Source organism: Rhea americana, unplaced genomic scaffold, assembly GCF_003343005.1.
Source record: "Rhea americana isolate MKP2758 unplaced genomic scaffold, rheAme1 scaffold_138, whole genome shotgun sequence".
NCBI classification, from domain to species: domain Eukaryota; kingdom Metazoa; phylum Chordata; class Aves; order Rheiformes; family Rheidae; genus Rhea; species Rhea americana.
Window position 1 is genome coordinate 2,110,125 of NW_028185461.1, and position 26,485 is coordinate 2,136,609.

The 26,485-nt window shown below is 38.1% G+C and overlaps 1 protein-coding gene across 1 annotated transcript in view; it reads right to left on the reverse strand.

Annotated features, from left to right (window-relative positions):
* TBCD (tubulin folding cofactor D) overlaps positions 1–26,485 on the reverse strand; it is a 130,019-nt gene that overhangs the window by 50,747 nt on the left and 52,787 nt on the right. The window contains exons 15-19 of the mRNA XM_085298315.1: positions 20,785–20,941; positions 12,496–12,553; positions 7,380–7,409; positions 4,846–4,931; positions 725–805 (exon numbers count right to left, since the gene is read on the reverse strand). Of these exons, the coding sequence (XP_085154441.1) occupies positions 725–805; positions 4,846–4,931; positions 7,380–7,409; positions 12,496–12,553; positions 20,785–20,941 (412 nt within the window). The remainder of the gene's footprint in view (positions 1–724; positions 806–4,845; positions 4,932–7,379; positions 7,410–12,495; positions 12,554–20,784; positions 20,942–26,485) is intronic.

Here is a 26,485-nt window from a genome sequence, read left to right on the forward strand (position 1 = left end):
AAAAAAAGCACATAAGTGTGGATGGTAGAACCTGAGGGCTCATTCTATGCATTGGCAGGGCCACTACAGTAAACTACTATTATTTCTCATGATGCAAACTATTATCAGCATTGATATAATCTTGCTTGTGTTAGATATGCACATTTTAATCTTCATGAGCACTGAATATGAGTAAGCTCTATCTCTGTGCATGAAATCTACTTTAATTATGATAATTATATGGTGATGATGTTTACACCTCGCATACACTATGTAGTATATAAATGTGTTTTTATTAATCTCTTAACAGATTAAGGTCATCACAAAAAGACAAAATTCACAAACATGTTTTAAGTAACAATATGTTAGGAGAAACGGATGGCATCAATTCCTACTTATCCAGTCTCCTTCATAATAAATACTATTCCTTTTCTAATGTACTAACAATTCATTTTAAAGGGTTATCTTTTGTGGAAAACAATCATCCCAATTTTAAGAAAATTATTCCATATACAGTATGGAATCATTCTAAAATTACATGAGTTAGTGTCTAAGAACAATGTATCAAGTAGTGTTCATCTAGCTGCTATGCCTGAATTAACACCTTTAGTTGCTACAGTGACAGAAATACATTATAGCAAATGTATTTTTAAGTAAAATTTACCAAAAAAATAAATCTAGGAAAGCATTACATGCAAAACAGTCTATTCCTAGATATTGATGTAATTAGACCACACCAACTTACCTATCCCAGTGGTTAATCTTCATATTAACTAAATGGTCAATCATTGGTTGCGTATACTCAGGAAAACCAGCAATATACACACTGAAAAAGAAGCATTCATGTGTATGCATGTATAATACATATGGAAAGAGAGAAAGAGAATGAAAGAGAGAACAGGACCAACATCTCTGTGCATTTTAACACAAGCCACTCTTCTCCTTTTTAAAGTAACAAAAATATACCTTCTAGGAAATGAGATGTACCTGACTGTCATAACGCAAGAGAAAATGTTTTACATTTACTGTTGAAAATTTAAATCACCTTTCTAAAACACTTTCAGATTCTCTGTAAAAATTACTACATATACATATATATTGACAATAAAAGCAAAAGTACTTTAAATAATGAATTCCTATTATTAAATTCTAGAAAAATGTGGAAGGGTATATTCACATACATATTTTAGATTGGAGAAGTATGTTAATACTATTATTCACAGTACACAGAAAAAGTAAATTACAGATGTGTGCCTCATCTTTCTCAATATGATGTTCCAAAATTAAATAGGGGTTTTCAATTTGTTCTTTTGAAAAATCAAATACTTACAAAAAGTCTATTACGATAAAAATACTAAAGCTACCAAGTCAAGCCCTCAGAAGTGAGAGAACACCAGAAGTAACTGGCTAGACAACCTGCATCATTACCTAACTTCACAGCCACAAGACTGCTCTCCAGTCTTCAGAAGTATCAACTACTGAAAGCTAAGGTCAACAAAAGTCAAATGCTTTTTCACTACATTGATGTACATTAAATATTCTTGGAAAGCTAACCAATTGTTAGACTGTGTTTACATCAAAACGACATGCACAAAAGAAGGAAACTAGGGACACGCACATTACCTTAATTTCACCTTTTCATATCTTTTCAGTGATTAAATTTGCAGCCATAATAATGTTCCAATAATATATGTGTATGTAATTAGAAATGAAACAAAGACAAAACTCAAATACTGCTGCACGCTAACATCTTAATATCTACGTAATTCATCAGAACCGTAGGAACTCCTAAATCTACAGCACAGACCTCAGTCACTAGAGCCAGCAGCAGAGCTGCTAGAGCACCATTAGCTGCTCTGAGCCCTGGAGGGTTTTTACTTATTGTTGCTGCCAGCACAGTAATGCTAARATCCATTAATCTTTGGTTCCAGTCCCAGGACTGGAGAACTTACATACATTAACGCACACACTTTTCTCTGCCTATGTTCGAGTTCCTCTCCTCTCCCTAGTTGCTCCGTGGGTCTTACTTTTAGTAGTCATCTTTCTTCCAAATCATTCTAATCTGAACCTCCTTGCCCAGCCAATTTAAAATGATCTCTTCATCCATGTGTCTAGTCCAATGCACTTTCTGTTTTAGTTTATAGCTTTCTTTAACTATAGACCTATTCTTTCAACTCCTCCTGGGTGTTTCATACAAGTCTAGCCTTCCTGATAACGCTCCTGATAGGATTTTTGTCCCTCTCCCTGTTTAGATTAAGAACTTTTTTCCTTAACCCTACTTGTATCCAACCCAGGAGTTCTGACAAGTCTCTTTTTTCCCAGTTCATACAAAATAGGTTTCTTCTACTTTCATCCTCAGAAATAGGTTGAGATGTTTGAGCTGAATTTTCCAAAGCGTGTCCAGCAAAATGTTTCAAAAGGACAGCCAGCATGGAAAGCTTCCATCAAAATATTTACTTTTGGAAGGATATAACCTACGGATAACATGATATTTCAATGAGAACAAGCAGAAAACTATTTCTAACAAAACTTAATAATATAATTTTGGATTACAGCAATATCTAGATCACTTCTTCTGTGTGCATATGTGTGCACACATGCATAAGTGCATGTATGCATATATATATATATATATATATATATATATATATATATATATAATGTAAAGTGCCTCTTTAAAGGAGCATGTCATCATTCATTAACCAACAAAATAAATCAGTTTCAAGTGTAGAAACTGATACGTTTATTGGAATCTACTAGTACATACTTTCACACTTGCACAGCTTCCACTCATGCAGTGGCTTTATGCTGGCACACCAAGTGTCCCAGAGTTGTTTGATTTGGATGGGGGTAAAGACAAAGAGTGTTAAAGGTTCCAGATCTGGAATACAAACCCCATGTAGCTTTTTCCAGCTACATAACCGATTATAGTACCTTAAGGCATATCTATCACAACAGTCCATTCTTCCTTCCACATCATAATGATGCATGTCTTCTGGGCAGCTACATACAAGCTTATGCACTTCTGCTTTGATGTTACTCAGACAAAAATAAGGAAATAATTACGTATTGACCCAAACAATTATACTGTGTTGGAGAAGATTCTAAAAGTAACGTAACAAGTGGGATGACTACTACATTACAAAGAAGAGTTTGATTAACAACACTGAATATGGTTTCAAGGAATCACACTATTCAACAAATAAAACGGATAAAGAATTCACAAATTAAAATTGATGTTTTTTCTTAGTTTACATTATTCTTTCTTAGATAAGTAACATTCCCACATGAACTCTGGAAATGACAACAAAGACAAAACTCAAATACTGCTGCATGTTGTTAACAAATGAAAGCAAGAATTTGATTTAAAAAAAGAATTCAAAAATTCAGTTCTCAAAAAGGAGAATATACCTAACCTCCAAACCAAAATTAAAGAACAGAAAATAAAAGCCATTTGTGTCAATTTGAATATTTTCAATTTTCTATTAGTATAAACAGCAGAGTTTCAAAAATTCCCTTGAAGCTATACCAATCTAAAAGAGCAGTAAACATCAAGCCATTATGTTTGCCCATTTCTGCTCAGCAGGCAGGAGCCCTGGTGAAGAGCGGGGGAGGAAGGTGTGGATCATGGAAGGAAAGGCAGTAGGTGGAATGTGAAGATAAGCAGCACAGTCTGAAAGCACTATGCACAAAAGGGACATTATGGAGGTGGACTGACTTAAAAAAAAAAAAAAAAAAAAAAAAAAAGGAATACACAGCTGTAGTGAAAACTCTCTCAGAAGATTGTTTGTGGAAAGTTATAAAGCTGGTAAGGGAGTACAGACCCTATACCTGCTTGCTATTTCTATCCTCCCAAGAATCTAATCTCTTTGAATCTTTATAACCTTTTGGGTTCCAAAAGCAACATGCAACCCCACAGGGCAGTTCATCTCACCTATCCTAAAATGGGCTGAATCACCTTCTGTAGGTGCCTGTCTCTTTGCACTGACTACAGAGAGAAGCTAGACAACTAGGCTAGACTGTGTACCTAAAACAGAAGGTTGAGGTCTGAATCCAGCCCTCAGTCTTTTTCATCTTCTCAAGAGGAAGTGCAATCTGACACTCATTTTAATCAGCTGATGCACCCAGCTTGTCTCCAAGTTCCCTCTCCTTCAGCTTTATTGCATTTTCAGCTGGTTGACCAGAACAGAACACAGTATGATTCCACGGCACAGCACTGAGCCATAATAGCACACCAGTTTCAGTATTTTCCATTAAATTCTTTGAAGAGTCCACAGTGCAATGACTGGTTTTTAGTTTAGTTTATTTTTTTTCCCCAAAAAAAGACATATTGCTCCATATTGTGGTCACATTTTCATTGAGCTATCTATGAAAAATAAAAGGACTCAGGTTAAGGGTCTATGCTCAGGCAAAAAATTCAAGAGCATATTCAACTTGTACAAAGTATTCCTTTAACTGGGCATTAATTCATATTTTACCCACGTAAGAGTCGATCTGCCATCATAACACCCTTGCCTTTCTGCTATGTCCCTTAAAAATCCCTTAATCTTCTCTAAGCTTGACAAGTGCAGACAGTTCTGCACTACCCAGAAATACCGTCTCTTTCTCGCTCTCTCCTGTTTCACTACATATATTAAGCATCAGACCACAAACACAAGTCTCAAAAACACCACCATCACATTTCACCATGTCTTACCCATAATTAGTAGTTTGATGCAGAAATCTACCTTTCATTTATTCAAAACCAAGAACAATAAACATAAGTTTATTGTTAGCATAAATTCAGTAAGGTGAAACAATCAGACAAATTCTGTATAAGTAAAAGAGGACCTTCAAGTTTACGAAAAGTAATGCTTGGGAACTCACCTTATAGTAAGGTAACAATTAGCTCTGTTACCCACAGCAAAATAATCCGCTGCAGTTAGAATGTCTATGCCATGGGGAAAAGTGCCCTACAAACATAAGGGGGTTGGGAGGGGGAAGAAAAGAAAATATTATAAAATACACAAAAAATATTTTCAGAATAAGCAGTATTATTGAAAATAATCATCTATACTGTCTAAACTCATTAAAATATTCTTTAATTTCTAATTTATAGTAAAATCACCTGTAGAAAAAATACATAAGAGTATGGGATATATAAACAGTAAAGTATCTGACTTGACTTATGAGTCAATGATAAGAAATCAAAGTAAACAGCAGTAGACAATAAACTGCACAAGTTATTTTAATATATTCAAGTCATATCCAAATATGCTTTTGAAGAACGCATGATTATATATGTACACCAAAAAAACTATTCTGTGATTCAGTGTGAACTCTAGCTACTAGATGGACCTTAATATACTACTTGCCTGTAAATGTGCCAGCTTGCTCTCTCACTGTAGGTCATACTAGCACAGTGCATGTCCTTGAGACAGTAAAATTCCTGAAACTACGTTCAGGAATACAGATTTCATGGCCAATGGGAGACAAAACTTCACTGTGTCTACTCTGTCAAAGCACTTAAAACTCACTCTATAAAATTTTGTCTCATTGGAAGTGCATTTATCATGATTTACACTAAAAAAAAAAAATCCTGTGCATTTTTCAATAAGGTTTTCATTTGCCTAGAGTTTAAGCTACAATAGCTTATTTTTCTGTGGCCATAAAAGCAAGCTCTCAGATTCAGGACACGTTGAATCGCAAAGGTGAAGCAGACAGGCATCAGGAAGCCGGTGAGGTTTTTCTCCACCTACTTAACATCAGCAGATGAGAATATCTATTGCAACACATTATATCCAGGTAATAAACTACACAGGGTGTATCTATCAATCAAGTAACCACGCTTCCTAGGCAGTAAGCAATGGTTCAGCAAGTAACACTGTATTTCTACAGGAACCAAGTCAAAGACAGACACTGTACTTCGTGCCATGATTACTACACAATTGTGCCATTTCACTGCAAAGTCCTCCTTCACGTGACAACATACATGCTAAAATTGTGTGTTCTATCAGCATTAACAAATTTGAATCATGAGCTGAAGCAGAATCAATAAGGAAACTTTCCAGCTTTAAGCTAACCTAGAACTGAACTCCTCTGACTGACCTATAAAAAACTCTACAAAACTTTTGCTAAACGAAAACATATGCAAATCTACAGCACCCAGGAGCCCTATTTCACCTGGACCTGAAGTGACAGCAAGGAGGTTACTTCATTCAGTACTTCATAACGTGGCATCAGTGTGAAATGCTTTGGGATGACTAACTTCCCTCGAGCAGTAACTATAAACTCAGGGAAGAATCAACCCAGCTTCTACTTATCACAGCCCTAGTTGGGTCAGGTCACCATAAATACTTACCCTCTTCCTCCTAGTCTTCTTGCATCCTTTCCTTGGCTATTAATCTAATTCTATCTAGAAACAGGCACACTAGTTTAAGACACACTATGCCATAGCTCTAAGGGAATAAAATCCCAGCTCATAAATTGGAGAACTTCAGGAATTGTATCAGGGAAAGCCAGACACAGCATCTTGAGCCTTAAAGCTTTGTTAAGCCTTACGAAGACCCCTTAAAGAACTGCTATTGAAGACGTAATATTTGTTTGTACCATTAAGTTAACTCCACATGGCTTGCTTTGCCACAAGAATTCATAAACTGAACCATTTTCCCCATGTTTTTCTGTTCCATGTTGCACAGTCAGCTTGCTTAATCTAGATGAGAAACCAGGAAAAGAAATCCTTTGAAATCAAAGTCTTCACCCTATCTGTTCATTCCACAAGGTTGCAAGTCAAAGTCATATAGGAAATACAAGCCTTTTAACTGCTTAACTGTTCCCAAGCTACATAGGAACCAAGCACACTACTTCCCATTCAAACATCTTGGGCATCTCCAGAATTAAGAGATTTCTCAAAAAGATTTAGCAGGTAGTACTGTGATACAGGAGATAAAGTCCAAACATGTTGATGGCTCTTGAGCCTAGTTCACTGTTATATGACCAAACCACAGCAAGGATTGTACAGCACTCTTACACTGTTCAACCTCTCTCCACCAAAAACAAGAAAGTCAATGAAGCAAAAGAATAAGCAAAAACTGCATTTTCCTATCTTTATCAGCACTGTAATTTATAATGATGGCTGCTACACATGCTGATTTTGCTTTTGGGGATGACTTAACCTTACCAGAAAGCTCACCTTCCTCCAAAACTGGAGCACTAATGTCAAACTCACATCTCAGAAAACTATACCACAAGAATCTATTTCCAGATAACGAAAATAAATATCCTGTGACAGAGGTCTTCAAGATTTGTTCCTTTTATTCCATTCCTCTGAAGCCAGAGCGTCTAATATTGATTGTAGGTATTGCACGTTTACAGTAATCTACAAACCACTAACGAACAAGGCTTCAGGAAAGTTACCCTACCTGTCTCCCGACATTCTCCTGGAAGGCAGCCTGAAGAACAGAGAACAAACATACCAAAATGAGTCAGGTTTGCTTTTTGATAAACACCAGATGATGAATTCAACACACACAACAATATAAATGACCCATGGCTTTTCTTTTTAAAATAAAGTAAGCTTTGTTAGTAGAACAAGCCCACAGGGCTTTTTTGTTTCTGCTTCTCTACATTCTAGTGCTCTTAAAGCTCTATGGCGCATGGCAGCAGTTTAAGAACGCAAGTTTGTGAAGCTTGTCACACCCACAAGAGTGTGCTTTTGAGCAGCAACATGGGGCTTCACATTAGCAATGAAAGTCAATACCTGTAGACAACAGAAATTGGGACAGCTTACTTCATCCAGCTACTTCAAGAAAATTTGCTTATGGTAGACGAAGCTTGAATCTTTGTGGATCAAGTCTTCAGACAAGCAATACTGAGAACCAAATACTTACTTGAAAGATACAGAAGTGAAAATATGTTGAAATATTGAAGTTGTAAAACCTGAAGACAAAATTACTGTATGTTTCTTATGTCTTAGATTAAGTAAATCTCAAAATCCTGCCAAATGCAACAAACAAGGCCATAAGGTTAACCTCTCCACTTACATGACATGCAGGGTAAAATCGACTCCCTCATCCTCAAGTCCCTACTAGTCCTTGGAATTGCTCTCTCAGAAAAGGATTTTTTTTTTCTCGAAGTGTATACAAACATAAATAAATATTAATAAAAAACTCTGTATTTTATTTGCTTTCAGAGAGAAGAGATCATAATTATCTGGTTACTTCCCTTATGTAATGTCCCTGTATATACACAGCCAAGTGTCCAGGAACAGACAGCATTTGCCAACCGATGTTTAAAATATTGGGGGGGGCAAGTCCCAAACTTAAAAGAAAATGCCACAGGAACTTTGACAGGCAGCACTTCTGCATTCAATACTGAAATACAATCCACCTGTAAAAACAGTCAGGTAGGTTAGCTCAACCAAGATCCCACGATCTGCATATGGAGCAAGCACTCCCAGCACACAGCTGAAGCAAGGCGAAGCCGGAGGCTCGGCGTGCGTTTCCGAGCTTGCGTCCATTCAGGCTAACGACTGCCATTCCTGGGGACTTGCCCGGGCTAGTTGAGCTCCTGCGAGCAGTGCATCCCTTGCAGGACACCCAGCAAAGGCTCAGGCACCCCCTCGGCAGCTCTGGGTGCCCACTCTGAGCGGCGTCCTGACGCAGCTACCTAGGCTCCCCCAGGCCACCTAGCCTTCRGTCACCCGCGGTGGAGCTGCTCCTTGGCAGTGCAGAAACACCCTGGAGCAACGTGAAACGCAGCCTTCCAGAACAGCAACGGGCACTGCAGCAGGAATTGCAGGGGGGTTTTTCCCCACTCCTTGCCTCTCTGTCGACATTTGGCAGAGCACCCTTACGTGCCACTCTGCCTCCTTTCAGTCCTTCCTGCACAGATGTAGCTTTAGGTCTCCTTTTACGTTACTTAGACCCTTCTGCTCAGCACAAAAGGGTTTCGGCAAGGATGACGCTCTCAATTCTCATATCCAAGGGATTTTAAAAAGATTAATCACTGCATTTCTTTAAAATGCATTCTGCTCAGACAAGTGCCTTACTGATAATAAGCAACAGACAGCCAATTCTGGTTTAATCAGAAATTTTTGATATCCATCAATATAATTCAGGTTTCAAATCAGCCAAAGTTTTGTTCTACTTATCATGTATTTGTAGACCCAGGCCTGAAATATTCTGTGGCAATATCATTAATCAGTCTTTACTGTACACCTCTTTCCAGGGGGCAATAGACTCCTCTGAAGCAAAACAGCTGCCGTACACAGAACTTTCACATAGTATGTTTCTTTTAATGTAGCAATTTTACATTTTTAATGTAGGAAAGTCTTCCTTAATGTAGGATTTTTTTAAGGGTAGGTAGGTGCAGAAAATTTGTATGAATCACCACAAACTTCTTCAAGCTTCAGCACTGTTGGTGCCTACTTGTGCCAATCAGGTTTCACCAAATTATGAGAAATGTTACAATGACAGACAAATTAAACAAAAAGAAAAAAAGTCCTCAAAGGAATGTAAAAACTGAAGCCTACAGTGTTTAGAGCTACATTTGAAAAATGTCACCAGTGATTTAGGAAGGCTTCCTAGACACTGCACATTCCACTGCCCTGACAATTAAAACACGTTAATTGTTCTGGGAGAATGGCATCTCATCTCCATTTCAACAGCAAAATTGCCAGATTAAAAAAAAATGTGATATTGTACATTATTTTTCCTGGGTGTGAAGGAGTACCTTGTACAGAAAAAGTTACAAGGGAAAAAAAATAGTATTTTGTATAAAGTTTCTTGAGAGAAAATAAGATCTAAATATGAAAAGAATTAAGTATACTGTTCATCCAAGTGAGAAGCCAATTTTCCATAGCTCATTTAATGCTGACAGAATTCCCTCCTTGTTCCTTTAATATTTTTTATTGTTTCACAATTCTTTTTATAATACTTAAAAAAAATTAATCACTGAAAATGTCACTAACAATTTCAATCATATCTTCCTATTACAACTAGAACTGCAAATTTCTACAGGATCCTATTATTTCAAGTATGTAATAGTAATTTTTTATTTTTCATATCACCCCCATTCTAGAGATGGAAAAAATCAGATGTAAAGATCTAAGTTAAAGATGCAATGATATCAGGGCCAAGATAACCAACTAGCCTTTTGAACGAATATTATACTCTAATCTGAATACTTCGCTGTTCCTACAAAAAGCTAAAAAAATACTAGACTATTCTCCAAGTGAATCAAAGAGAAGAAAGCCTCCTCTCTTTAACCTGTCAGACCACAGTGAAGCCCAAACCAAGGTCGCTTATCCATGTGATTATCCTTTGTAATGATTATCAATTCATGGAAGAATTGCAAAAGTAGGCTGAGAATGCTTTTAGAGCTTCAAATGAACAGTGTTGGTTTATTCTCCCTGACCTCAGGGTTCAGAATATCTCTCTGTGTACCTGTTCTATTGGTACTATACTATGACATACTGTAATAGATGGAAAAATCTAATAAAATATGTTGTTTCTTTAAACATATATTTAACTGTAGTAATGATTGGGAATAATTACGACTTAAAATTTTAGTGATACGTGGTAAACATAAAGTATTTCTTTGCCTGCCTTCCTAAAATAGGAAACAAAGGTTTTAGTATATTAATAATGATCCATTAAAAAACAAACAAAACAGCTGTTTTGAATTTTTTACCAGTCCTAAATAGAATTGCTAATGAATTGACTGGAGTTAATGAAATTGCAGAACACTTGATAGTATATATAAAGTGAGAAGAAAATAATGCACTACATTTTGTACTAATTTGAAATATGGAAGCATAATCTACACTAAGTGCACTGCATTAGTAAGTACATCTGTTTTAGTATCATATTTCACGGTCAAACTATCAGTTTATGTTTAAACATAAAATCATAATAAAGATTACAAAGTACAAGTAGAACATCACTAGAAGTAAGCAGTAGTCTTTCAGTGGCAATCACATTAAAAATAATATTTTTCTTGATCCACATTATCGCTGATTCCTAGGACAATTTCTACAATTACCTTATCAAATAAACAATTCAGTTTTCACCATTTATTCTCGCTAATCGTTTGTACAGTTTTCAAGAAAGCAAAGGTCCATTTATTTTCATCTAAGAACATCACTCAACTAACGTGACTTAAATTAGCCAAGAATTGAAAATTCTATAGTTTCCAAACTGTAGGTGCTTTAGTTTGAAGGGAACATTCTGTTCAGCATTGCTGTTATTCATTAGTTGTACATCATGCAAAGAACATCTTATATCAGTACTCAGTGATCTACAGCATCTTAGCTTCCACGCTTTGGTTTTAACCTATTTAGACAAAGCAATCTGCAACATGGTTACACAAGTAACTGACTCACTTCCCTAGCAATTACACCACAGCTTCATTAAACAGCTTAAACTCTAAGCAGAGGTGTGGCTAAAAGAAATAGAGATGCTGTCCAGGTTTCCCTGAGAAATCCTCCTTACCTTTAAATGTACTAGCTTTCAAAACTTCAATCAAAACGTAAGATCCCAAACTGTTACTTTTTTTTTTTTTTCCAGGCATTCAGAGGGATGTTTGTTCTTAGAAACAGGGACACACAGCTCTCTTGACAAGTACTGCTTGGTCTTGTGTTTGATTAATATAAATAGCTATTAACAGAGTTAAAGATGTTTTTTAATTTGCATGAGATAACTTATTTTATCTGTTGAAAAAACACATAACTTGCCTCTTGCCTTTTATTTATTCATATTTTTTAATAAAAAGCAAGTGCATTCTATCAAAGCCATGCAGGAATTACAACACACTGACTTCTAGCCTCAAAGGTAAGATGTCCATCCTTTCTTGCTCTCAACTTCGACAACCTCTCCTTCATAAATGCCCTTCTCTTAACAACAATCCAGGGTTCTTTTTAATTTTCAGCAGCATAGACAAATTCTGCACAACGGCTCCACAGAATATACTTTTGGTGCGTCGGTCCTATTAACAAGACAGCAGTATCTGCATAATGACTGTATCACTTTCTTTAAAATAATAAATAAATAACAATCCCTGTCCTACGGAAGATGTTCCATAAAATAACTGAAGACATTTGAAAGATGAGGATTACCCTAGACTGCTTCAATTAACTTTCTGCAATTATAGAACAGTTGATGAATAACTAAAAAAATATTAATTTCAAAAAACTTATCACTCTGGTACCTTTTTTAAGATCTAGTCTGTATATTAGCTATGATCATTTTGTGTTTTATACTGTCACTACAAACTGCTAAATAACTCTTTCTTAGATACTTTATCTTGCCCAATATGACAACAATAGAGCGGACTGTGAACTGTGGCCACGAATCAAGATGTGGATCTGGGAAGTATATTATTCAAATCTACTTTCATATCATACCTCTAAGGATTTTTAAAAACTTGCTTTTGCTCACAGGACAATATTTTGCTTATATACTGTAAATTTAGTCATCTGACACTACAAATTATGAAACTGAAATAAAAATAACTTGAGTTTAGTATGTGACAACTTACAGAGGCAGCTCTTCTGCAGTTAACATCACGATCAAACACTGCAGCGATAACCAGCGCGCTGAGAAGAGAAAAAAGAGAGTAAGTTATGAAAGCAGAAGAAATGTGCAATGACAACATTTCACTGTTTAGACCTCTAAGCTCAACACTCAGGATTTCAGTATTTCCTTCAAGGAGTTTATTATTTATAAACTTGCATTTGCAAGTCTAAACCAAATTTGGGTTGAAATACTGCACACTTGCTCCTTTCTCTCATTTGCCATGGACTTTCCACAGCAAACACAGACAACTGCTGTCCTACTGCAGCAAAGCTAATTTAAGAGTATACAAGTACATTTAACTGCATAACAAGGTTTTATATTCTAAACATAGCAGAGTTCTAAATCTTGGACAAAACCTGTATCTCTATATATGAGATCCAAACAGCATGATTTAAATCAAAACTTGGAAATACAGTTTCTCAGTAGCCAGACTCACAGCAAGTCTTACACAGACCTTAGCAAAACTAGAAGTCAAGCAATGAGAAATACCAGCTATCTGTACAAGAATGCTCATATCCTGTAAGTAACAAAAAATCAGAAAACAATATGTAAATCTCGCTAAAAAAGTGGCACTTCAAGAGGAACTGCAGAGAAGTTTGTTAAAAGGTGACATGGAGATCCCAAGGCATGATTATCCAAAAATATTTCGTTGCATGTGAAGTTGGATAACCTGCAAGTTCAGCTCCTTTTTACCTCAACAGAACAGGTTTTTAAAATGCACCACACAACTGAAGAGAAAGAATATATCCCAGGACACAAATTCTACAGCTCTAGAAATCTACCTCCAGCATTCAATTAACTTCAGTGACAAATAAACGTCACTTCAGGAGAATCATTTAAGCAGAAAATTATTCCTTTCAAACCTCGAAACTCTTCATTACATTACTTATTGACTCCAGGCAAAACAGAAAATAAATACTGACTGAAAAGTAAATCCGAGATAGCTTTGCTTTAGCATAAAGATATTAATTACACTGACTATATCAAACCTCCCTGGACAATAGCAATTAGTTTCCTGCAGTGCAGAAGACCGTGCTGTTAAAATTCACCGAAATGCACAATCAATATCTCCTCTGTAACTGCAGTTTATTCCCATCTCAGGAAATCAAGAGGCAGAAAGTAAGACTGAAACGGAAAAATGAAAACCCACCAATTTAATATTTTAACAAACAGGTAAAAACTGCTCTAAAGGCAGTTAATGCTTTCCTAGTGTTACCTGCACAAGCAACTTCTATCCTTGCCACAAAGATACTACGTAATTGTAAGACAGAGGAAGGTAAAGCATACGATAGTGACTGCAAGAGCAAATATTTAGGAAGGAACATATAGGAAGCAGCTTACATCGCTGTTTCACAACCTGTGCCGGGACAGAAAAAGTGTGTCTTGTTACCTCAGTGCAACCCCCCCATCTTTAATATATTGTGCCTCAACATAAGCACTGGGGCATTTCTGCTTTTTCTGCCCTTAATGGTAGAATTTCTACTTAAAGGAAGACCTGCAAAACAATTTCTCAAAAAAAAAAAAAAAAAAAAGAAAAAGGAGTTTGTCATGTATCGTCATATACAGGTAACTTCTCTAATCTTCTGCTTTAAAAGGTTGTATATGCCTTTTCCAATTGCAAATGTTAAAGGGCTGTCACCAGAAAAGCAGGTCTGCTCTTTCCGCTTCCTATTCAGGCTTAAACTTTGGTTAATTTAATAAAACACATAACAGCTTCAGGTTGTTGTGCACAGCAAGAGCTCCTGGATGATGCTTGAGCTTTTAATCAAATTGTACTTTCCCATCTTTTGTCCTTCTGCAAGACAGAGCCATGTAGGTAAAATCAGCAAAACAACATACTGTCTAGGTGATATCACCCAAGTTACACAGCGCTTCAGCTCAGTGCTATGCTAAAAAACAAGAAAAAGTAAAAAGGAATTTTGTTGTCTCCCCACACCCCATTATATTCTTAAATCAAACTATGGCCATAGTTTTACGCTAAGCCTTTTCATAAAAGCGTTTTCAACTTATCAATCTACATTAATTTTTTTTCCCCCCTCAAGTTAATTTAATCTTTTTAAAAGCTGGCACGGAGGGCCCCAAGGCGCAGACCAGCGCGGAGAGCAGTCTGCCTAAGACAGGACACATCCGAGGTGCCTTCATCTGCTGGCTTCTGCAGGGCGACACTCCACCAGGATTTCCTAACGCGAAGGAACCGTTTGCGTCAAACCACACGGGATTTTTTTTTTCTCCCTGTAAGACGTGCCATGACATGCCGACAGCACAGCACAGCTCTCGCCCCCGGGGCGCCTCAGAGCAGCTCTGCTCGGGGCAAACGCTGGAAGGGACGTTCGAAAAGGAGCCACCACGCAAGGGGGCCATAAGCTGCTCCTGCCACCTCTCCAGTCCTGTGGCCCTGGAAGCCAACCGCAGAGGCCCCGAGAGCGGCGGTCGCCCTCCGCTTCTAAGAAGGCCAACCTGAACCTCGCCGCCTGCTCAGAGCCGATCCTTCTCGGCTCAAGGACGCCGGCCGCAGGCGGCCAGCAGCTTCGCCTGTCACTGACCTCCGAGAACCGACTGCCACGAATTCACCCGTACCAGCCCAAAGGCGTGGGAAGGAGAAAATAAAGTCTCAGACCTGCTGCCAAATTGGCACAGCTCCAAAGTTTCCTTCCTGAGTCCCAAAGAAGGGCAGAGGTTGGCTGCCTGCAGGAGGGAAGCTCCCAGCCCCGCGGCAAGGGAAGGCCTCGCGGCTGCAGGGCAGCCGAAGGGTTTGGTCTCCCCTGCCGATCGGACAGGCGAGCCAATACGCGGGGCCGAGGAAAAGATGCGGCACTGCTGCCATCTCCCAGCTTTAGCCAAGAGCCGCGCAGACATCGGGGTGCTGGGGACCAGAAGCGCTCTTCTCAGGGTTTCACCATGGCACGAGACGTAGCTCAGAGCGACGCTATGGGCTGCCCCCGGTCCCACAGGACGCTTGTCCCCTGGTACAAGCCACGGCCTTTCCGCTTCGTAACCCGAGGCAGCACCTTCGGCAGGGCAGGCAAAGCTGCCCGCTGCCATCCCACGCCCCAGCCGCGCAGCGCTCGCCGGCGCGGCGGCCCCAGAGGTGTGCACCGCCTCCTGTATCGATTACCTGCCCCGGCAAACAGCACGCAGAACAAAACTGCCCCTTCCTACTGCTTTCTTATAATTAAGGTGGCAAGCGACAATTTAATCACGCTAATTGCCTAATAGAGCAGAAGTATGTTTTCCTTTTTGTTTGCTGTTTAGGTTTTAAACCAAGCATCTCCGCTTCTCTTTTGGCGCTTGCCACACTGGCAGATAAATTTCTGCACCCAAGGGAACGGAAATCAAGCTTTCCGTATTTTCAAGGTATTAAATTACATTTAACTTTCCCCACAGGTAAGCTTAAACAGAGCACGTGCACGTGGAGAGCGGGAGAGAACAAATCCCCGTCAAGTAGCATTATGAAAATATGCCTGAGTGGGAACTTCAGCACACGCAAAGCGTTCAGGCCATAGCAAGGCTACACTACAACGAAAGCCATGTTTCCCTCTCTTTGCCAGGAATTTCCTCCTTGTAGTCCTGTAGTTTGAAACACAACAGGGAATGTTTTAGAAACTAGTTTAACAGGACCTCAAAAAATATTTACGTTGCCTGCCCACAGAAGGAGATCGCCCCACTGTCACATGCTGAGAGTGCATGTTGGTTTTACTCCCCTTTTTGACAGTGGGTTAGAAAGAGCTGGTTCTCCCAATTACTGTACAAGTCCATATAGCTTTGCAGGCGTGATATGGAAGGGGGAAAAAACAAAAAACACCCCCMCACACACACAACCAAAATACCCCCCTGTTTTAATCTGTAACCGCCGCAGCGCACTCCGAAGCGGTTGTGGGGCAGGACTCGGTTTTTACCACACTTCTGCAATGCTCTATATGCTAGGGAGCTTCCTGGACGAGATCCACCGCTGTGCGCCAAAAGTGGTGGCACAAAGGAGATCATTATTTAACTATACACCCGCTCAACAGCTTTTAGTTACCACGAGGTCTCCAGGGCGCTTACTCTACCATCGTCACCACCTTGCCCTTCGAGTCCTTGCACTTATGAAGCAATCTGGTGCTTACGCTCTGAGTTCAGCAATATCTGAGCTCCTCCTGCCAGCTAAACAGCTCCGTTAAAGGTGGTGAAGGATAAACCATTTCCAAGTCCTAACACCAGGGCAACAAGTACAGCTGAGGATCTCAATCACTCACTGCTTTTTTTTTTTTTTTTTTTTTTAAAGAGATAGTAGCTTTCCTTTGAGGTGAACAGTTTACAATTTCTCCTTGCATGAATTCTAATAGTTCGTATTCTTGTACAGACAGATGTTTCTGCTGTGCAATTCAGCTGACAGTGAGCATCCTGCGCTTTGTTTCAAGATGCTGAGTTCTGCATTTTTTTTTTTCTTAAGGCAGCAACAATTTGCTTGCGGCTAGAAGTATGACTCTTCTTTAAGTAAAACAGTGACACACCTAAGGCTAGATTAAAAAAAAAAAAAAAAGCTGTATGTAATTATCAGCTTGCTGACACACTAGGTGAAACTGTGTGTCATACTGTATTTGAATAGTTTCCCCCCCCCATTTCTCTCTACAGTGGCAATTCTACCTTCAAGAGCTGTTTATATTCAGAGAAGTTATGGCCAACGTAAGAATTTTTAAGTAGAGCCTTACTGCAGCATTGATTCTAGCTACAACATTGTGTAGCTTTGCTAGAAAATTGAGTATATACATAGCAGAACACCTTACAACTAAGTATGTGGAATTCTCAGCTTCCTCCCCACCTCATGTTTCTCCCCTCTCCACCTACTTATTCCAGATTAGTGAAGTTGGCATAGCTGGCATAACCGCAGTGTGAACTGGTATTACTACTATAGGTGGAAGATATCAACTATTTGCATCTGGTATTTTCCTAAAAAGAGAAGTGGAATTCATTTCCAAACAATTGAAAGCTGAAAGTCAGGAGCTTTTTCGGAAATGCAGATATAACTGTCCACGAATTCTAACAGCTTCATGACATTCAAACAAAGTACAACAGATCAGATAAAATCAAAATGGTAAGCTTACATCTAATATACGAAGAGTGACATTATTTTGCAGCACAGAATGAAAAAAGAATGGGTAAGAGAAATATATTGCACAAAGCATCACAAACAGAAGAAAAATTCTGATAAAAAGATGCCTTACAAGCTCAGACTTCAAGGGTTTTTTTTAGGTTTCACTTAAGGAACAAGCTTGTTAGCCCTGAAAAGAAACCTCAAAGCTGTTTAATTAGAGTCAGAGGACGGAAGCAGCAGATTTACTCTCATGAGGCTACTGACCAAATCTACAAAAAATATCAGTTTTGAACCAGACCTTAAGCATTTGTATGGCTATTCTCATCTTGAAGACATGCTGGCAGCATGAGTACAAATCAATTCATGCCAGTTTAAAGACAGTACACAACTCAGCCCAGTTGGCAACAGCCTGTTGGAAACACTTGGTATCATTCTGGTCATGGGTGTCACTGTCCTCATTGCTACTATTACCCATACTGGTCAGATTAAAAATAGCCCAGGAATACAACCCAGGATGCAATCACACCTTAGTTCTACCATGCAAGCACATCTTTAGGTACCTTTATCTTGAGAAGTTCATAGTATACACGATTCACAATGAACTCAGCTAGAAGACAACTTAAATGCAGCTCTTCAAATTAAAATATTTCCTTAAAAACTTACTATGGGAAATACTGCCATCCATGGCATGCTTAACTTAAGCAGGTCCTTTCTGCAGTACCACATTCTCTTTCTGGAAGCCATTCAGGAGCACTGGATGGTCTCATCTTCTAACATACCTTGTTGTTATGAGACAGCTCTCCTTTAGTTTCTTGTGAATGAAACATGATCAGAACAACATGAAACCGCCTTATCAGAGACACAAGGCTAAGATGTCTTTTTTGTCTTCTCAGTTTGAATAAAGAAAAGACATGAAAGCAAAACAGATAAATAAATAAATAAATAAAAGGTTGGCCTCAAGAAATTTGACAGTGGATTCTTAGACAGAAAGATTTTATCAAAGTCCCATCCGTCCATCCCGCTCAAAAAATAGCCCTGCAGCAGGAGCCTCACACATATGAGATACTGTCATGCGACCCTACATGCGACCCCCTTTCCAGCACTGGAAAGTGAGGCTACGAGGACAGAGAGCAGCAAAGACCAGAAAGTGTAGAATGCACTGGGCTCAAGGAATAAAAATGGGCATGCAGGGATTACAGACCGTCTCAAAGAACTTTAAAATGAGATTTTAAAGAAGAAAGAACAAGTCATATTTTCTGTGTGTACCTGCTGAGCTAAATAAGTAATCCTATCTTTCTTTGCTAGACTCAGCGGTTTGAAAGTAAGACAGTTTCTTCCCCCCTCCCCCAGCCTCCTTTAAAAGATACTGCTAAACGCCTGTGGATCAAAAAACCTCCAGTGGAGACAAGAGTTGCTGCCATCAGTGGGTGTACTAAAAGCCTGCCAACAAACTGTTAGAAGTTACCTCTTTGTATTTACAGAGCTGCTAAAGACACTGTGAAGTATCAGCAAGTGTGCAGCCAACAAAAGCCTAAATGCCAAAGAGAGAATCCCATAAAGCTGGTAAATAGAAGAAAAAGAAAGGATTAAAAAAAAAAAAAAATGTAGCTGCAGAAGCAGCCCTAGTGTAAAGGAAAAGAGGTAGCTGCAGAAAAAGCCCCAGTATAAGAGAAAAGCTGCACCAAGTGCTAGTCCATTATCACAATCTGACCGATATTGATTTGGACACCTTTTGAAAGTTTGACTTCTGTAAGCCTTTTGAAGCAGACATTACTGATTGAAAAAGTGGTACTTGCATACCTGCCCTTTCAGCTGTAGGTATGGTTTAACACAGTGGTACTCTAAGAAAACAAAATGAATCAAAAATGAAAAAGTTTATCTCTTTTTTTAATCTTTAACTAACTCCCTCTGCTAATTACAATAAAATCTGTTTATTTTCAAAAGTGACATTACTAAGAATTCAAGAGCACAGCACAGTTCTTAACACTTTTAGAAATACAAAGTGATTTTATTTTTAAAATGTAACTGAACGTAATGATACATAAAGAGCCCATTATAAAATTTTTAATTTTTCCAGTTTCAATTAAACAAGAATAAAATTTCCTCCAAAGGAAGCCTGTATTTCAATCAGCTCATTTAGCAAATTTTCAGACATGAACTAAAACTTACGAACTAAGACTGGTTTAAAGAGTCTGGTTTAAGAAACCTKTATAATTAGCTCTTACACAACTCAAAAGAATTGGGTATAGGAATCTTTGAATCAGAACACTTGGAAAGGAAAATTAAGAGATTGCACATAAAAAGCAGTAGGCTCTGAAATGGCTCTTTTGAGAAGAGCTGATGTCCAGCTTAGTCTTTTAGACCTAACCTGCTCAACCGTGCCATCTGTTCAAGCACCAAAATTCCCAGTGTGCATCTGAAAACGTAAGAAGTGCCTTGCTCCTTAAGCATTCTCTTCTCCTACTATTTCCAACTCAGGATGGCTCCATAAAGCAGTTGCCAGGTTTAGAGCAGTTTGTTATTTTCTCCTCTACTGCACTAAGCAGCCAAATCTTAACTTCCTGAATCTATACCACAGAGCTGATCAGATGGCAAGCAAATGAAAGAGGACCCCTCCAACAAGAAACTCACTGATTTCTCTGAATCCTTTTACTGTGCATTTCTTTAGATTTCTCTTTGGTTTTGCTGTGACAGATAAAGAGAAGGAAGTGAAGTCACCACACATGAGAAGGAAGTATTTAGATACATTTCAATCCAAAAAGGTTAACCACATCGCAGTGCAACAAGAAAATTTAGAATTCAACAATTACATGGAAAGACAATTCGACTATTGTACTCGCCCCCTCACCCTGCCAGCATATTCAGCTCTTTCTGACTCCAAAGATAATCAGCATATCTGGTAATTTTTAATAATATCCTTTGAATGATGTCTTTTCAGAGAAACCAAAATTTCTGTTCCATGGAGAACAACATTCAGAGCTGAACTAATTTCATCCTCACTATATGGGACACAGAAGCTACTTCTTAAGTGTACCCCTAAATGGATGCATCACTGTTGGCCAATATCTAATTTTAAATGTTTTAAAGATAGAGCCTTAGAATATTATTTATTAGTCTAGCTCCTTTCTACTTTTGAACAGATTTTTAAAATGAACTGTAAGTAGCTCAGCAACTTACCTTGAAATCTGATTAATAAATGGTATCAGTTCTGACGGATCATAAGCACGAGCAAAGGCCCAGCACACGTAGCATGCTGCATCTCTCACATTGGAACCCACACTGCATGCCCCTCTTTTTTCATCATACGTTAATGCTTTCAAAATGACGGGAATGACTGTGAAATAAAAAGGGGCAGAAAAGCAACAATTAGAAGCATACAGCAAACCGAAAGGTATAAGGACATTTAGTACTCATTAGAGAAAACGTACAGTGTGACGTATGTGCATTTTAAGAAGGAAAAGAGGGTATAACTCAATACTCACTAGCTGAGATCTTGAATGAGGAAGAAGGGATTTGGATTTTTGCATAGTATTTTGATTCTTTGACAGTAAAAGATTTTTTTGTTTATTCTCTTCATGTATAATTAAATGAGGATTGAAGCAAGGGGGCTACGTAAGAACATCTTAATTTAGCAGAATACTGTTCAGAAAAGCTAGGAATTATATCAGAAGGTTACTACAGTGATAACATCTTGAAGTTCTTTAGTCTTGACACACAGCTAAAGACAAAATGCAAGAAAGGCGTGAGAAGATTTAAGGGTTTGTTTCATTTTCCCCTCTCAACTGAATGGGGCATTGATTAGCTGACCTCAAGCTTGACAGAGAATGGATTTAGCAATAGTCTTGCACTTCGGGACTTTACTTAGAAGACTTAAAGTATCTTCTCTGTATTTTTAACATAAGTTTAAAAAGAAATTATATAAGGAATATGGATACCAAGCCCTCTTCACTCACAACTACACTGTGTTTTATCTATCTATCCCCATTTCCTGCAGAAGGACTTGTCTAAGCAAAGTTACTAAATATCTAAAATTTGCATTTTGAAGCTCCTCTTACAAAACAGATCATTTTTGGCCCACTAGACTTCAAGCATATCTTAATTTATTTAAGGAAGGCTTATATAACTCATTCCTTATTGGTATATGTTCACAAATCAAAGCAATTTTAAAGTACAATTTAAGTAGTACTGGACCATAAATACTGCAGCTTACTGAAACAGCAGCARCTGTCATTACACAAAAATATTTCTTAAGAAATAGTCTTGTAACTAGCATAAAATAAAGTATCAGAATTCATCTCTAAGCATTTATCACACCACAAGTCCTAACACGGCCAATACTTCTTAATTAACAACAGCTGTGAATCAAACAACACCAAACCTGAAAAGGACTTGAGTGAGTACAGTCTTGCAAACCCTTGAAGCACAGCCACACGTTCAACACGATTCTTATGTTAAGAAAGTGAGCTGCTATAGTCATATCACCTAAAGCTGTTATTTTGAGCAACTTCAATGCTGTGTTTTAAGTCTGAACCTATCAGCACTGCCAAAATTGTGCAGATCATAGAGACAGAACGTGCACGAAACTGTAATGTAACCTAGAAATGCAAACAGGTGAGTGAGTTTACTCTCATTTCTGCTTAGACATCCAAAACAATTGCAAAGACTACAAGACTTAATGCAAGAGCAGAAGCCTTTGATACAGAAAAAGAGTTTACAAAAAAAAAAAAAAAAAAAAACTTTCAACATCTCACTTTCCTATCAACTGTCATACTGAATTCACCAACATACCAATTTTTGTCAAACAGTGAGAAAATAAGAGATATTTTCAATTTAAACAGCAATATGGAATCATGTACTGTTCTTCATAATATAGTTATGATGCATTTAAATTGACTGTAAACCCCAGATCTGCGAGTGCTGTCTCCTGAGGCCTGGAAAAGAGACCCAAGACAAAAGCAACCAAGAGCCATCCGCGGAAGCTGCCTTTTCTTTCTCTGTTAGGTTTATCCTGGATTGTAGGGGCAGAGAGAGGTACTAAAACACAGGACAACATTTAATGGAAACTAGACTTCAGCAACAGGTTTTTTTATTTATTCTTTTTAGTAGGAACAGATCAAATGACAAACTGGGCATGACTTCTTTCATGATAAGCAAGTATTTTCTATTTTTATTATCACAAATTATTAAAGATATACATGATGACTCCACTCAGTTACAGGACCTGGGGAAAAAAAAAGTCAGCAGAAGAAATAAACTCTGTTTCTGAATGGAAATACTATATTGTGTATTCCTGAAAATATGCTTAGCCTATTTCCCCTTACTGACTTAGAGAATCATCCTCAACTGACACTGGCAGAATGTCTCTAGTAACATATGCATATGCAACATCTAAACGCAGAGCTTCATTCTGTGACAAGAGCGGCTTTAACTGTGCTCGTGAAGCAAATCACAACCCAAAACTCTGCTGATACTTGAATGGCATACCCTGAAGCACGACAGCAACAGACTCGTACTGGGGAAGACGGAGCAAGCAAAGGAGTAAAACAGGAGTAAACGCTAACAAAAAGCATATATCTGTCATTACAATGAAGTGACCAAAAAAAGGTCAAGAAAGCAAGTAGATAAAAATGTCAGCTTTAGTACTTATGTCCCCGTGAAAAATGGAGAAGTTGAACAGTTTTCCACAAGTAAGAGATCCAAAAACTTAAAGAAGAATTCTCCTGCACAGCTCTAGCAATACACTGCCACAGTTTAACAAATACCGCATGTAAAGCTCCCTGGAGGGCTTCCTTCTGGCATCTGCAAACCCAGAAATGTAATCTGAATACATCTCTCTCTAGATGGCATATCTTTAATAAATGAATAATGCCTGCAGAAACAGCCTCTACAAAAAGCAAATAGTCTCTCTCAAATGTCTCCCTACTGCATCAAATTTATCAAACGCATCTTTTTTCCCTTAGAAAATACTTGTCAAAAGATGAGCCCATTGAAGAACTGTATTTCTTCAGCAACTGTGACTTGCTAAAGACACATACTTGGATGAAGGGAATAATCACTAAATAATTAAAATGCAATGTTCAGTTCAGTCCTTGTATGACTGCTACCTTAAAGAAAACAAAATATGCTTCATACATGGAGAAGTGTTAAACTGCCATTTAAATTACTTTAAACCTACTAAAGAAAAGAAAGCAGTAATCAGAGCAATAGGCAAGATGCAGCTCTCTGCATCACAGGCACTACATGGAAAGAAAAATACAATTCCCATTTGGGAACAATGATATAGCAAAGATGGATGGGTATTTTGGCACCTTCCAGTTCTGAAAGAAACTGCAATAAAAATCTTCAAAAATGTCGACCAGCTTGTTTTGAAAAATGCTACATCAACTGATGGGAAGAAAAAAAAAAAAAAAANAAAAAAAAAAAAAAAAAAAAAAAAAAGGAGTTAGCTGGTTCTACAGGAACACTAAAACAGCCGCCAAAGGCAATTTTGCAAAGCTGCTGCAGATTTCCTTCAGTGCAATGTGATTACTCCAGCTACTTGAGACAGCTGTAAGCATGCTCTCATCCCTCTGCATGCTGAACAAAAACAGGGTGGGAGGGGGAAATGCACAGAAATATCTGTAGAAATGCCTGCAGAAATCATGTGCATAAGCAGCCTGTCACATTTTAATTGTCTGTACAAAAGGAAAAACAGGTGGGTTTTAATTTAGGGTAGTAATTTCCCAAATGGTAGCATCAACAGCAGCTGGCACAGGACTTACCAGGGTGAGTCTCTAAGACACAGATGATGCTGCCAGGGATCTTGTAACAGAAAATTATGGAAATGTAAATTACTGATCATGGGGTGATTGGTTAAAGTTTTCATGCCATCAGTGGTAGAATACTTGCCGGTAAATCATGGACTACGGGAAATGCTATATAAAGACTGCTGATAAATATTTCTGTTTGGGGGGAAAAAAAAAGTGTGTGTGGGGGGGGATTCACCACCAGCATTATATTTCCTGTTGGCATTTAAGAGTTATAACAACAAAAGAAATCCTACCAAAAATTTCAGTTCTCACTTTATTCTTTACCCTAAATTTCTTCAAAGATGACCCAGGTTTCTTCTGTTCTAGCTTCCTGCAGTGATGCAGGAGCATGTCTGAAGTCAAGAAGGAGCAATACAGGCAAAATATCTGCAGTGTCTAACCTCCTGTAATTGAAGTATCTTAAAAAGACCTTCCTAACCCATAGCTTGATAGAGGCTGTTCACATTACCACATACATACAACTTTCTGTCTTCAGTCTAAACACAAAACACAGAGTTAAATTTTATTTAACCTTTTCCTCAGATCTAAACTGTTCAGGTTCATACTCTTCCAGAGTTGTGTTTTATACACAAAGTAGCAATGAAGTTCAAGGCCTTGCAGTCAGTCTCTGCATTTTATATCTGTAACATAATTTCTACTCAACATAACAACCAATTCCCCAGTAGTCAGTGCAGTCAGTGTTGTACTGTGCTGGTCTACACTGTTTTTCAGATGTAAAATGATGTCTAATTCATACCCCAAATCAATTCCTCCAAAGAAAAAAACACAAGTGGAAAAAAAAAAAGAAAGAAAAGAAAAGAAAGCAAAAATCATTTGGAAGGGTAGAGACGAGCCCTTTTTATTTTGGAGATTAGAAATATGCCATTTCCTCCTTGAAACAGAGGGAGAGTAGATGACAAGAAGGGCTGAAGCGTCACTTCATTTTAAAAGTTACCATTTCTGCCAAGAGTTCTACATTAAAAGTTTGCCCTTAAAACAGACAATAAGCAGCATCCACTCCCAGCCCAATTCTGAAATCAATATCCACCTGTTGAGCTCTATGAACATTCAAGAGACTACAGTCACCTTTACCTGTAGCCTAGAGGTATTAATAAGCACCTGCTGCACTCCACCCTGCCTTACCTAACAGCATAACTGCAGGTTGCAACACGGCCCTGCGCTCCAGCCTCGAGAAAAGGCAGAGGCAACGTCGGCCTCCAGAGCTTTGCAAACAAGAGATCTGCTCTCACCTCGGTGACAGGTTGCACAGCCGTTTGGCTTTTCTAAATCCGGATTTCAAACCCTCCCACGGCCTTTCAGTCGCAGGTGATCAACACAAGCGACACTGATATAACTGATGGAGCACGCGGTAGCCTTAACTAAATGAGAAATGCTTCATACTAGTCTTAAAAAAAAACCATGGTTTTATGAACATACCGTACACAAACCTAGCCTACAACACATGCATGAGAAGTCATGTGTTACTTCATATTGCTGTGTATTTTTTATTTATTGCAATGTTTATCACAAAAAACATACAAATACAGTAATTAAACAAACAAACAACAAAAAGCCTGTTTCTTTGCCTTAGGTCTTGTCTGCATGAGAAAATTGCAAAATTCCATGTTAACTCTATTTCATTTAAAATAGATTTATTCAGTGGATCTCAAGGTAATTAAAAATTGTTCTACATTTATTTTAAGACTAAAGTATGCCACTCCTAGAACAAGTCAGAATTGTCTTTTAGATAAGTCTCGGATTTTGCTATGAACTGTTTGAGAAGCTTTCTTAATACAATTAAATAGTGGTTGGCTACCATTACTGAAGTATTGTGCACAATGCCACTAAAAGGACATCTAGCAACATTACAGTTATTAGTGAATTATGGAGCTTAATCACAATTCTAAGCATAAATACCAAGAACAAGTTTTGAAAAATAATTTTATTTTTTTAAATTGTTCTTGAATAAAACTAACTCATTGCAGAAGTGTCCTTTGCTGGGTTCATCCTCTTTGTGAGCCACAAGCATAAGAAAATAGGTAGATAGGCGTATCTACAATAAGCAAACTTCCCGTGTTCTTAATAGCCTA